Here is a 13,505-nt window from a genome sequence, read left to right as displayed (position 1 = left end):
GTTTAAATTCTAGCTGCATTACCTACAACTCTGTGAATGAACTTGATCAATTAATTATTTGTCTCCTCTGAGTCTCATACGTATGCTGTATTGCATATAACCTCTGTCCAATTTCTGACACATAGTAAACTCTCTACATGTTTAGCTCATATTAGTTATTCATTTGTTAAAAACATATGCTTGGAGTGCCCACCATATGCTTGCTCTTTCAAGGAGCACTTGTGCTGGTTTGTCTCTTTTCTAAAATAGTGTAGGTACTGGAATGTGTGACCATAAAGCTCATAGCTGATAGAGGATATGATGATCTGTATTTCCATCATTCCTTCTCCTGTGAGTAAGGGTGGAAAAGAGACATTGGTCAGAGAAGGGAAGAATATTCCTGTTGATTCATGTTGCAGGTCACACAGTTAAGTCAGAGGAGCTAAAACAGGTTACTCCTTGATTGAAACATGACCGTCTTCTATCTTGCAAGGTTATTTGTCCTGTTTGACCCAGCTTAGACCTTCAGGAGAAAGACACACTGTATGTGGAGCAGGAGGGGGCACTTACTCAGCTGGCCAGTTCCACTAAATCAGCCCCAGCCATGAGGGAAATGATAAATGTGGCAATCAGGTGACCCATCACCACCCCAGTGTAGATTTTAAATGAATGCAAAAACTAAGTATGGAAACCTGTTAGCAGGGAGTGGAGAGAGGGGAACCCAAGGCAGAGGAGGAGTAGAATATTTTGATAGAAAGTGAAAAAAAGAGGAAAAAGTTTGCGGTAAAGATAGTTGAGAATAAGCCCTTATGTTTTTTCCCTAGATGAAGATGTCTTAAAAAGAAGATTGGCACAGGCTCCGTTTGGTTATTCTAATAGTGATATTCTGCGATGTGTCTTCATTCCTCATATTTGTGTTTTATACCAGGGGTCTGACACATCTTTGTTCTTTCCTTTTTTACAGTCCTGAGGCTTTCTACGAATGCAGGCCAGTGGAAAGAAGCAGCTAGCAAGGTGACCCACGCGTTGGTTAATATCAGGTGAGGAATGAGGGTTTATCTCTTTCAGAGTTCCTTGGCTCATCCTGAGGTTTATTGTACCTTTCTAAGTGGAGTGTGTTGAACAGCACCACTATTTTAAGCCCTGATGTCTGTAGGAGTGGAAGAAATTGTCATATTTGATCAAGAAAAGCAGGAATGCATGTGACTTTCATTTTGTCATATTGAAATAGCTCACAGTGTTTGCTCTTCTCTGAATTTTCTTACCAAGAGATGGTTGGAAGCCCTTTTCAGCATCTTTGTTGCCAAAGTGTTTTCTGTGTATAGGTCATCTGAAAGCTGTTCTGTGGCAATTTTTTCTGTCATTCTCCAAGAGTTGAATGAATGACTCATGGGGATCTGGAACTTTGACGTTTTGCTTTACGTGGCTATTTCTATTTGTGGTAAACAGAGCCAAATGGAGCTCATGGGGCTAAGTCATTTTAGGTTTCTTATGAAACAGCAAGGCAATTATAGAGTGCTGTATGTATTGGATAAAATTGAGTCAGACATGGAGTTGGTTTAGGGTTTTGAGGAAATAGCACACACTCACAGGAGTGAGCTGTTTGTAAATGGAGAGAATGTGCCTTCAGTATTATGAAACCTAAAGCTGGCTTTTCTTACATTCCTTGCTCCCTTTGTGCCTATCATTTTTCATTTTCTCAACAGTTATTATATTGCTCTTGCAAACAATTGAAAAATTAACATTGAGTAGAAGAGGCAAACCCAACAGATGGGGAAACTTGATTTAGCTCCAGATGTAAGCCTTGCCAGACATTTCCAGTAATAGTAATGCACATTTACAACTTGGTATAGATTCTAATTTGTGACAGAGCTGGGATTGTGTTTGTTCCTATATCTTTCTTTTCTTGCCCTTTTGGTTTTTTTTTTAAGGTAAAATGTCCTGTCCCTGCAGTGATTTACTAATGTTTGGCAAATCTGGGAACAAAAGAAAAAGTGTGAAATGTGTGTGTTGGGAGGGCTGGGATGAGGGAGCATGGGGGTGAGATGTGCTAACAAGATTGTATTGAAGGTATTGAAGGTTGATCTGCCTTACCTGACCCCAGAGACATTTTGTAGTAAACACGGTTTTATAAATCTCACAACTAAATACATAACTGCATCGAGCAAATAAGCCAGATACTATAGTAAGGCCTTATGATAAATGTGATTTTCTGTAGGATTCAGGAATTACAAACTGCTTTCTCCCAAATATCCCTTTGTGACCCAAGGGCAATATGACAAATGTGAGTGTTTGAAAGAAACACCAGATTCCGGGCTACAGTATGAAGTGCATATGGGTATAATTTATGTTGTGTTTATTTATTCATGTATTTACTTAGGCTTTCCAGGCAGTTCCTTTTCATCTGGGGCCTGTTCCCTTGATCACAATCCTTTATGCTTGCTTTATCTCCTACTTTGTTGCTTTTCCTTTCAGTGGCTTCTGGCTTGGCTGCTGTCATTCTTCCCAAGGGCCATCAAACAGCTGATTTAAGCTATTGGCCTGTCCTTTTTCTGAATAGCCCAGAAATGACTGGCCTGAGCTTTGAGCAGATAACCATGACCTCTTCCTTCTCTTTGTAGGTCTCTATCAGGCCTACCTATACCTCCATTTTCATTCCTCAAACTTCTTTGATGAACGTGCTGCAGAGAGTAATTATATCATCCTCACTGTTGCTAATGAATTAGACTTGGAGTATATGTAAAAAGTATTAAAGATCCAGTCAGTTTTTTCAAGAGATTACTGGAAGGATGTGTTAGAATATCACTTATCACCCTCAAGCCAGATCAGGGGGAAATACTGGTGATGCTGAGCCTGCAAAAGTTTACTTTTTTCCTTTTTAACATTTATTTTCACTTAATAAGTGCTAAACTTGTTGCTGCTCCTTCTTAAACTGCTATCTTCTTCAGTCGTCAAACTCTATAGCATGTATTATAAACTTTTAAAAAATATACTTTTTACCAATGAGGAAACTGAGTCTTAAGGATATTTGAATTGCAGAAAGTCCCACAATTGTTGTGTGGCAAAGCGGAGAATTAATCATAGGTCTTCTAATTCCCAAGTCCAGGGCTCTTTCTTTTATATAGTAACACCTCCTTCTATAGTGTTACATCAAAGGCTACTATGGAGGTACACAGAAAACTCAGTATGATGTATTGAAAGGGACATGGGCATGGAAATTTGAGTTAGAGAAACTGGGTTTTTAATTTTTGTCTCTACCACTTAATATATGATCTTGAGCAAGTTATTTAGCATCTCTGTACCTCTTTCCACTATCTATAAAATGGAGGTCATGATGATATCAATTGTTTTACAGGGAAGTGGTTGTGAGAATTACATATAATGTAACGTATGTTAAAGTATTTCATGAACTATAAAATACTGGTCATTTCATTTAGCGTAATGTCTGTACGGTTCATCCCTGTTGTAGCATGTGTCAGAATTTCCTTCCTTTTTAGGCTGAATAATATTCCTGTTTATTTATTCATTCATTCATTCATTCATTCATTTATGGCTGCATTGGGTCTTTGTTGCTGCACGTGGGCTTTCTCTAGTTGCGGCGAGCGGGGGCTACTCTTTGTTGCGGTGCGTGGGCTTCTCATTGTGGTGGCTTCTCTTGTTGCGGAGCACGGGCTCTAGGCGTGCCGGCTTCAGTAGTTGTGGCACACGGGCTCAGTAGTTGTGGCGCGCGGGCTTAGTTGCTCCACGGCATGCTTCCCGGACCAGGGCTCGAACCCGTGTCTCCTGCATTGACAGGCGGAGTCTTAACCACTGCGCCACCAGGGAAGCCCTAATATTCCATTTTATGTATATGCCACATTTTGTTTATCCATTCATCACTGATGAAACCCCAAGTGGATTGCTTCCACCTTTTGGTTGTTGTAGTTTTGGTTATTTGTACATGGGTGTACAAATATCTGTTCAGTTCCTGCTGTCACTTCTTTTGCGAATATACCCAGAAGTGGAATTGATGGATTGTATGGTAATCTTATGTTTAATATTTTGAGGAATTGCCATACCATTTTTCTGGTTTAGCATTCTGAGCCTTCCTTAGAATGTTTCCTAAGTGTGTCTTCATTTATCCCTTCTATAAATGTTAAAATGTTACCCGTGAAAGATGTTTTGCTTTTCTTTGTAGGTAGGCTGTGTTGCTTTGAATAAGGGTGTTCCAAGGAGTATTCTTTTCTCCGAGCTGAGGGCAAATAAGTGGTACGCCTAAGAAGTCAGCATTCCACTGAGCTGATGGTAATGAGTGCTGCCTTATGCTCCTTATGCTCCAAAGCTACAAAGTTGTAGCTTTGCTTCTTCTTTTTTTTTTTTTTTTTAATTAATTAATTTATTTATTTATTTTTGGCTGTGTTGGGTCTTCGTTTCTGTGCGAGGGCTTTCTCCAGTTGTGGCGAGCAGGGGCCACTCTTCATCGCGGTGCGCGGGCCTCTCACTGTCGCGGCCTCTCCCGTTGCGGAGCACAGGCTCCAGACGCGCAGGCTCTGTAGTTGTGGCTCACGGGCTTAGTTGCTCCGCGGCATGTGGGATCCTCCCAGACCAGGGCTTGAACCCGTGTCCCCTGCATTGGCAGGCAGACTCCCAACCACTGTGCCACCAGGGAAGCCCAGCTTTGCTTCTTAAGAGCCTTGTGTTGTACATCCATGACACTGTTAACTTTGGGTGGTTTAGAAAACAAGAGACTGTCAGAAAATTGGACCTGTGGGTCTCCCAGGGATACTATGGGATATTTAACTTCTGGCCACCAAATTGATTATCAAGGACAGAGTGTATAAAGGCTTAGTAGTAAAGTTGTGATGGTATGCAACATTTACTTATATTGTTTGTAAATGTTGTGTTGATCCACACCTGGAAAGGATTTCTTTCTTTCCTTTGTTGATCCCACACCTGGAAAGGATTTCTTTCTTTCCTTTGTTGATCTCACGCCTGGAAAGGATTTTCTTTTCTTTCTTTCTTTCTTTCTTCCTTTCTTCCTTTCTTCCTTCCTTCCTTCCTTCCTTCCTTTCTTTCTTTCCTCCCTCCCTCCCTCCCTTCCTTCCTCCCTCCCTTCCTTCCTTCCTTTTAAATTTGGCTGCACTTCATGGCATGCGGAACTTCCCCAACCAGGGATCAAACCCCTTCATTGGAAGTGCAGAATCTTAACCACTGGACCACCAGGGAAACCCCCTGGAAAGGATTTCTAAGGCAGAGTGAACAAACTCTTAGCCACCTCTCCTGTAGTATGTATGTTCTTTGATAATCACGGCAAGGGATTGGGTTGTGTGTGAAATTTTCAGATACCTAACAGCTGGGAGGGCCTCCGAGACTGGTTTGCCAGTTGATGACAGCTACAAGTTATGTCTTTGGGATCTTCTGGAACGCAGTGCATGCAGTGGCAACCCTAACAGTATCTCACCAACAGTGAAAAGCAGCAGAAAGGCTGCAGACCTTTCCTTTTTTTGGAGTTTAGATTGTGACAGTGAGAATTAAAAGTACTTCTACTTGCTTGGAGGCCTAAATTTGCTCGTCAGTCTGTTTGCTTTTTACTTGTCTTTCGTGGCTTAGTCATGCTAGTTCTTTAACTGTCAAAGTTATTTGTGTTTAAACAATTTGTCCTCTCTTCCTGTTTGATCCTTCAGAGAGATTCTTAAAATGCAGCTGCTTAGAAACTGCTATTTTTATTGAAACACCTGATGTCATTAACATACAGGGCCCTATGTTTGTTCCTCCCCATCAGAGGGTTGTTCCATTGCTTTGCCACAAGAAAAATAAAATAGTATTGCTCCACCTTTAAAATTCCACTTGGTATAATTATTACTTCAGCTGCCTTCACGTATCTACTGATCCCCAAAGGAGAAATAACCTGAGGGACTATGCACAGGGATGGAAGGAAAACATTTTAGAAGTTTTGCTTGGAGACTTCTATGCTGAATATTTCCTGTCACCACTTAGCAGGCTACCCCAGTGAGGTCCTGTACTTTAGGGAAGATGTCTGCTGACTATTAACCTAATTAGTCAAAAGAGAAAAAGAAAAATGTTAGACTAAAATCTGATCTTCATCTAACCAAAGAACTTTCAAGGTAAGTAATTTGAAGCCCTTAATGAATCTCTTCAGGTTAACATCTTATTGCTTTTCACTTAATGAGCATTTTATTAGCACCAAGTTCACAATCCTTTTCTCTTGTTGCTCACAGAAATAGTGGCTGAATGACTGCGAATAGGTTTTTCTCCTGATCTGTAATTTTCTTAAGGTGGATAAAGTTTGATCTATGATATTACTCTATGGTTAATATATTAATTTTTCCTTTTATTTGGAATGCATTAAGCTAAAGTTTAGTTTGTCTTTGAGAATGCCTTTTTAGATACTGCTGGGGTTAGTGACAAGCCTGGGGTTTGGAATGAGAATTTAGTGCATTTCTTTGTAAGTCTCTTAATTGTTCACCTAGTGAGTTTGCCTCTTGTCCCCCTGTCTGCTCCAGTGGTCTTTTTGTTCCGAGGCTGAGGTGTGCTCCTCCCTTCTGCTTATGTGCTTATGTAGCTATTTTCCTTCATCCTAAAAAATACTCCCTCAAAAAAAAAAAAAGGAATGCTTTAAATGTACACTCTGCTGGGGACTCTAAGGAACAAGAAAATCTCTCAGCACCCTCTGGATACGGGGGTTCATTGAGAATAACACCCTTTGGAGTGGGCTGTGTATAGAATTCTGACTGTCACGGGGTGGGGGGTACAGAACACCCTCAGGCAGTAATCAAGGCCACTGTTGATGGCCACAGAGTTAGAGTTGGGAAGGGAATGGAAGGTCTCAGCCAGGCAAAATCCCCCCAAATCCCTTTGCCCATGCACCTGTTTGGGCTACAAAATTTGCCTCTTAGTCACAGCTCTGTTATCAGAATGGATACTGACGAGTTGAGAGGGGGAGCGGTTTGATGCCAAGCACTTCAGCTGAAAGATGCAGCTTAGTCTAGTGAAAAGTAAATATGGACTAAAGTGACTAATGATAGAAGCAGAGGCATTGGGCAGATGGCTCTTGAGTAGCAAGGAGTACACGAACATAATCTTCTAGTCCAGTTGTCTGCTCTAAAGTGGCAGGCAGGCTCAGATTATCCCCGGGTTCAGAATTTATCAGTAATGACCTTTCTTCTGTTAATCAGACCCTGCAGATCTCCCATTACAGAGAATGAAAAGCATTATGCAGATTAAAACAAAGCACCAAAATGAGGCTGCTATAATATCATTTCCCCAATGCCTGGGAACATTACATATTATTCTAATAGTTGCTGTTCCCTAATCTCTTAAGACTACAGCTAGAAATGAAAAACCAAACACTGAATCCCATGTGGTTAATCATCTCTTTTGCCCTAACTTGGTTTATGCTGCAAAGTGAGGTTTTGCATTAGGTAGTATCTAAGCTTGGTGAACTGCAGTGTAGTAAAGAAGTCTTGGTTTAGGAGATTCAGATATTTATAATGAAATATTAAGATCTTTTTGTTGGGGCTGCTGTGACTTTAGCATATAAAACCCCTCCTTACTTCAACCTGAAATTCCCTTGGGGTCTTTCTCCATTTTGCTTTTTAAAAAAAAATTGTGGGAAAATATATGTGACATAAAATTTACCATTTTAACCATTTTTAAAGTCTACAGTTCTGTGGCATTAAGTACATTCACATTGTTGTGCAACCACCGTCACCGCCAGCCATCTCCAGAACTCCTTCATCTTCTCCAACTGAAACTCTGTACTCATTAAACAATAATTCCTCATTCCCTCCTCTTCCCAACCCCTGGAAATCACCATTCTACTTTCTGTGTCTACTCTAGGAACTTCATATGAGAGGAATTATACACTATTTGTGCTTTTGTGACTGGCTTTTTTACTTGGCCTAATATCCGCAAGGTTCTTCCATGTCATGGCATGTATCAGAATTTCCTTCCTTTTTTTAAAGACCAAATTCAGTCTTCCATCGTATATATATACACTACATTTTCTTTATCCATTTATCCATTGATGGACACTTGCATCCTCCACCTTTTGACTACTATGAATAATGCTGCTGTGAACATGGGTGCAGAAATATTTGAGAACCTGCTTTCACTTCTTTAGGGTATATACTCAGAAGTAGGATTGCTGGATCATATGGTAATTCTATTTTTCATATTTTGAGGAATCATATACCTTTTTCCAAAGCAGCCACACCATTTTACATTCCCATCAGTGAAACACAAAGGTTCGAATTTCTCCATAGCCTTGCCAGCATTTGTTATTTTCTATTTCTTCTCAATCATAACCGTTCCTGTGGGTGTGAAGTGTATCTCGTTGTGATTTTTGATTTGCATTCCCCTGATAACTAGTGGTGTTGAGTATCTTTTCATGTGCTTATTGGCCATTTGTGTATCTTCCTTGGAGAAATGTCTATTCAAGTCCTTTGCGGATTTTTAAATTGGGTTGTGTTGTTGTTGAGTTTTAGAAATTCTTGGGCTTCCCTGGTGGCGCAGTGGTTGAGAATCTGCCTGCCAATGCAGGGGACACGAGTTCGAGCCCTGGTCTGGGAAGATCCCACATGCCGCGGAGCAACTGGGCCCGTGAGCCACAACTACTGAGCCTGCGCGTCTGGAGCTTGTGCTCTGCAACAAGAGAGGCCCGACAGTGAGAGGCCCGCACACCGCAATGAAGAGTGGCCCCCGCTCTCCACAACTAGAGAAAGCCCTCGCACAGAAACGAAGACCCAACACAGCCAAAAATAATAAATAAATAAATAAATTAATTAATTAAAAAAAAAAAAGAAAAAAGAAATTCTTTATGTATTCTGGATATCAATCTCTTGTCAGATATATGGTTTGCAAATATTTTCTCCCTTTCCATGGGTTGCCTTTTCATTCTATTGATAGTGTCCTTTGATGCACAGAAGTTTTTAATTTTTTAAAAAAAATTAATTTATTTATGGCTGTGTTGGGTCTTCGTTTCTGTGCGAGGGCTTTCTCCAGCTGCGGCAAGTGGGGGCCACTCCTCATCGCGGTGCGCGGGCCTCTCACTCTTGCGGCCTCTCCTGTTGCGGAGCACAGGCTCCAGATGCGTAGGCTCAGCAATTGTGGCTCATGGGCCTAGTTGCTCCGCGGCATGTGGGATCTTCCCAGACCAGGGCTTGAACCCATGTCCCCTGCGTTGGCAGGCAGACTCTCAACCACTGCGCTACCAGGGAAGCCCAGAAGTTTTTAATTTTGATGAAGTCCAACTTACCTATTTTTTTCTTTTGCTGTCTGTGCTTTTGTTGTCATATCCAAGAAATCGTTGCCAATGCAAGTCATGAAGCATTTCCCCTTTGTTTCTCGAAGAGTTTTGTAGTTTTAGCTTTTACGTTTAGGTCTTTGATCCATTTTGAGTGAAGTTTTTTACATGATGTACGGTCAGAGTCCAACTTCATTTTTTTTGCATATGGATGTCCAGTTTTCCCAGCACCCACTTTGTTCTTTCTGAGATAACCACGACTCTGATTTCTTAATTTGAATCAGGCTGAATTTTGAACTTAACTGATAAGGTATAGAAATGGAGACTCCATGTCTTTTTCTGCATGTCTTCATTCCTTTTGGATTTTAGGTTTGCTCATTCTTCTGCTTGTTTAAGAGCAGGGACTCCAGAGTTAGGTTGTCTGAGTTCTACTGCTTACTTTGAATAAGTTATTTAACTACTTTTTGCTTGAGTTTCCTCATCTGTAAAGTGAGGATAATGGAACCTGTGTCATTGTTGAGATGATTAAATGACAGTATATGAAAAGCACTTAGAATAGTGCCTGGCACATAGTCAATGCTATATAAATGTTCATCATTATTATCTTTTAAAAAAAATTGCCATCCTGAATGTGCATAGCTGGGGGTTTTGCCAGCCTCGGTTCTGATGATCTGCGCAGGACTTCATTCTAGACAAGCGAGTACCTTCCATATTCAACTTTGCTCAGTTCCCTTGGCCCCACCTCATGTGGACTTAAAAGGGACCAGAGATACAGAATGATATTATTTCAGGCTGACGTTAGGGGAACACTGAAACTTAGGCTGTTAGTCTGCGTCTTGGCATCATTGATGGGAAAATAGTTTGAATGGAGAGTTTATGTTTTCCATCACTTCTAGCCCTTTGAGATGTTTGATCATGAAACTTTGGCTTTATTATTTTCAGGTGAGCAGTCTGTCATCTTGTCATCATTGTGGTAAAAGAGAATGTCCTCAAAATGAATATGAGGGTATTTCCCTGGTGGTCCACTGGTTAAGACTCCGAGCTTCCACTGTAGGGGGCACGGGTTCGATCCCTGGTCGGGGATCTAAGATCCTGAAAGCCATGCAGCGCAGCCAAAATGGAAAAAAAAAAAAAAAAAAAAAAAGAGAATATGAAAGGAAACTAACCAATGTGCTCTTATCTCTGGTTGCAGAGATTATAGGTGTTTTAAATTTTTCTTTCTAATATTTTATTAAAAACAGTTAGCTGTGGGTTTTTTTTTGTTTTGTTTTTGGTAGATGCTCTTTATTAGGCTAAGGAAGTTCCCTTCTATTTCTAGTTTCTTGCTTTTTTTTTTTTAACATTGAAAGGGTGTTGGGTTTTGTCAACTACTTTTTCTGCATCTGTTGAGATGATCATGTGGTTTTTGCTTATTCTATTGATATGGTTATATTACATTAATTGATTTTCAGGTGTTAAACCAACCAATCTTGCATTCCTAGGATAAATCTCACTTAGTTATGGTTTATAATTCTTTTTATATGTTGCTAGATTCAGATTGCTAATATTTTGCTGAAGAATTTTTGTGTCCATATTCATAAGAGATATTTCTCTGTAGTTATCTTGTGATGTCTTTGGGTTTTTTGGGGGAGTTGTTTGTTTTTGTTTATTACCATACTTGTATTCGTCTCACTTATGGATGTTCCTTTGTTGCAGCGAGGGGAAAAAAAAAAAGGAAACTTTATTCATGCATGCACAAAGGTTGTGATATTAACCGAAGATGATGGTGAAAATTTGTCAGCATGCTCACTCTGGCTGAGGCCACCCTGCGGTGAACCTTGGAACCTTGGAAGCTAATTCCGGTGCCCGGAACCATCCCCACATGGGCCAGGAGGTGCATTGGGGAGGGAGGAATCTGTCCCCTCCCCAGCAGTCTTACCTCATCCAGGGATGTTCAGAAAAAAGTGTTGCTGGGTCCCTGGTCCGTGATCCATGGTCCGTGGCCTGGAGCAGAGAAATGCACACCAGGAGAATCAGGTCTGGCAACAAGTCCCCGCCACCCAGCGATCCCTATGCACCCACTCACTCAACTGCCGGTTATCGGGTGATGTCTTTGGTTTTGATATCAGGGTAATGCTGGCCTCATAGAATGAGTTGGGGAAGTAGTCCCTTCTCTTTTGGTTTTTGGAAGACTTTGAAAGATCAGTATTAATTCTTCTTTAAATCTTTGGTACAGTTAATCAGTGAAGCCACCAGGGCCTGGGCTTTTTTTCACAGGTAGTTTTTTTGAGATTGTAATTCATTCTCTTTGTTTCTTATAGGTCTGTTCAGATTGTCTGTTTCTTCTTGAGTCCGTTTTGGTAATTTGTGTCTTCCTAGGAATTTGTCCATTTTGTCTAAGTTGTCTAGTTTATTGGCATACAGTTGTTCATAATGTTACTTTTTTTATTCTGTAAGGTCAGTAGTAATGTTCTCTCCTTTATATCTAATTCTAGTAATCTGAATTTCCTCTTTTTTCTTTGTTAGTCTAGCTAAAAATTTGTCATTTTGTTGATCTTTTCAAAGAATCACCTTTTGGTTTCATTGATTTTTCTCTTTTGTTTTTCTTTTTTCTATTTCATTATTTCCACTCTTGTTTTTTTAAATTTTCTTCCTTCTGCTTACATTAGGCTTAGTTTGCTCTTCCATAAAACAAACCTCAATAAGTTTTAAATGATAGAAATAATACAAGGTATATTCTCTGACCACAATAGAATGAAATTAGAAATCAACAATAGAAAGAAATTTGGTCGGAGAACATACGTTGTATAGTTTCTGTCATTTTAAATTTATTGAGGTTTGTTTTATGGTCTAGCATATGATATATCCTGGAGAATGTTTCATATGTACTTGAGGAAAATGTATATTCTGCTATGGTTGAGGGTACTAATTGATTTATAGTGTTGTTCAAGTCTCCTATTTCCATGTTGATCTTCTGCCTAGTTGTTCTATCCATTATTAAAGAATGGGTATTGAAGTCTCCAATTTTTATTGTTGAATTGTCTCTGCTTTTATTTCTTTCATGACATATCTTTTTTATTCATTTTTTTTACTTTCAATCTATTTGTATCTTTTTTTTTTTGGTTCTATTTGTATCTTTGAATTTAAACTGTGTCTCTAGTAGATGGCATATCATTGGATCTTGTCACTTTATTCAGTCTGATAATCTCTGCCTTTTGATCAGATTGTTTATTACATTCATATTTAATGTTGTTATTGATATAATTGGACTTACGTCTGCCATTTCATTTCTAGTTTTCTATGTGTCTCAGGTCTTTTTTGTTCCTCTGTACCTTCTTTACTGCATTCTTTTGCATGAAGTGGACATTTTCTAATATAGCACTTTGATTTCTTTAATGCTTTTTTCACTATTTCTTTAGTGGTTGCTCTAGGGCTTACCAATATACATCTTATCAGAATTAGAAGCTGTTCAAATTTATAATATAAATTTGTGAGATATAGAAACATTACTCTTATGTAGCTCTTAACGTATACATGCAACACTCACTTCAGTAAACTTTATTTGCCAAAATAACACACTGAAAGGAAGAATTTCACATATTTCCTGAGAAAGGATGCATTAGAAACAGGACCCTAATTTTGTCTACTTTTTCATATCTGGAGCTAGGTACTAGGTGATAGTGGGGGAAAAGTCTATATTTAGAGTTTAGATACATTTCCTTTGTGAGAGATTTTCTCACATGTAGGTATTAAACACAGCATTCTAGAACCTGCTGTATTGTTTGGTGAACTAATAGCCCACAGCTATTTCTTTTTCTATACTCAAAATGTGAGCAATCAGAGCTCATTGGCTCTTACTGCCTACATGTTGAGCTTTATAACTAAGAGTACAGGTACAAAAGTAATAGGACTAATTGGTGAACAGTTGTTTTGGAGGTATATAATTTCTGAGAGAAGGACACAGTACTTCGATGTGGAGTGCACAAAAGAGTTCTTAGGTGTGTTCTTTTATGTCTGGAGTCAGTGTTGGTTTGTGCAAGAAGTTCTTGTCCTGTGCCGTATTTTTTACATCTCATTTTCTCCCAGCAAGGTAGGAGCTGCTGATCGTGGCCTGTTTTTATTGGCTCAGATAAGGGACTGTTTATGGAGTATGACTCCTAGGAGAAAAGGAGTCAACTTTGAGCCCAGCCCTGTGTCCTGAATCCAGCTACTGGAATATGAAATAGAAGGAGCTCCTTGGTGGGTTCCAGGTGCACACTCTGAGAGTATCAGTTAAGGCCTTCTAGGTGTGGGGCCTCACCCT

At 39.7% G+C, this 13,505-nt stretch overlaps 1 protein-coding gene across 9 annotated transcripts in view; it reads left to right on the top strand.

Annotated features, from left to right (window-relative positions):
* The window catches only part of ARMH3 (armadillo like helical domain containing 3), a 180,516-nt gene that overhangs the window by 92,729 nt on the left and 74,282 nt on the right, over positions 1–13,505 (top strand). For all 9 annotated transcript variants that reach the window (XM_082408314.1, XM_082408311.1, XM_082408307.1 and 6 more), the window contains one exon: positions 944–1,019. In XM_082408314.1, coding sequence (XP_082264440.1) covers positions 944–1,019 — 76 coding nt within the window. The remainder of the gene's footprint in view (positions 1–943; positions 1,020–13,505) is intronic.

This window comes from Balaenoptera borealis (assembly GCF_965194805.1).
Source record: "Balaenoptera borealis genome assembly, chromosome: 10".
In the NCBI taxonomy this organism is placed as follows: domain Eukaryota; kingdom Metazoa; phylum Chordata; class Mammalia; order Artiodactyla; family Balaenopteridae; genus Balaenoptera; species Balaenoptera borealis.
The sequence above is the reverse complement of the archived record's forward strand: the minus strand, read 5'-3'. Positions and strand labels throughout refer to the sequence as shown.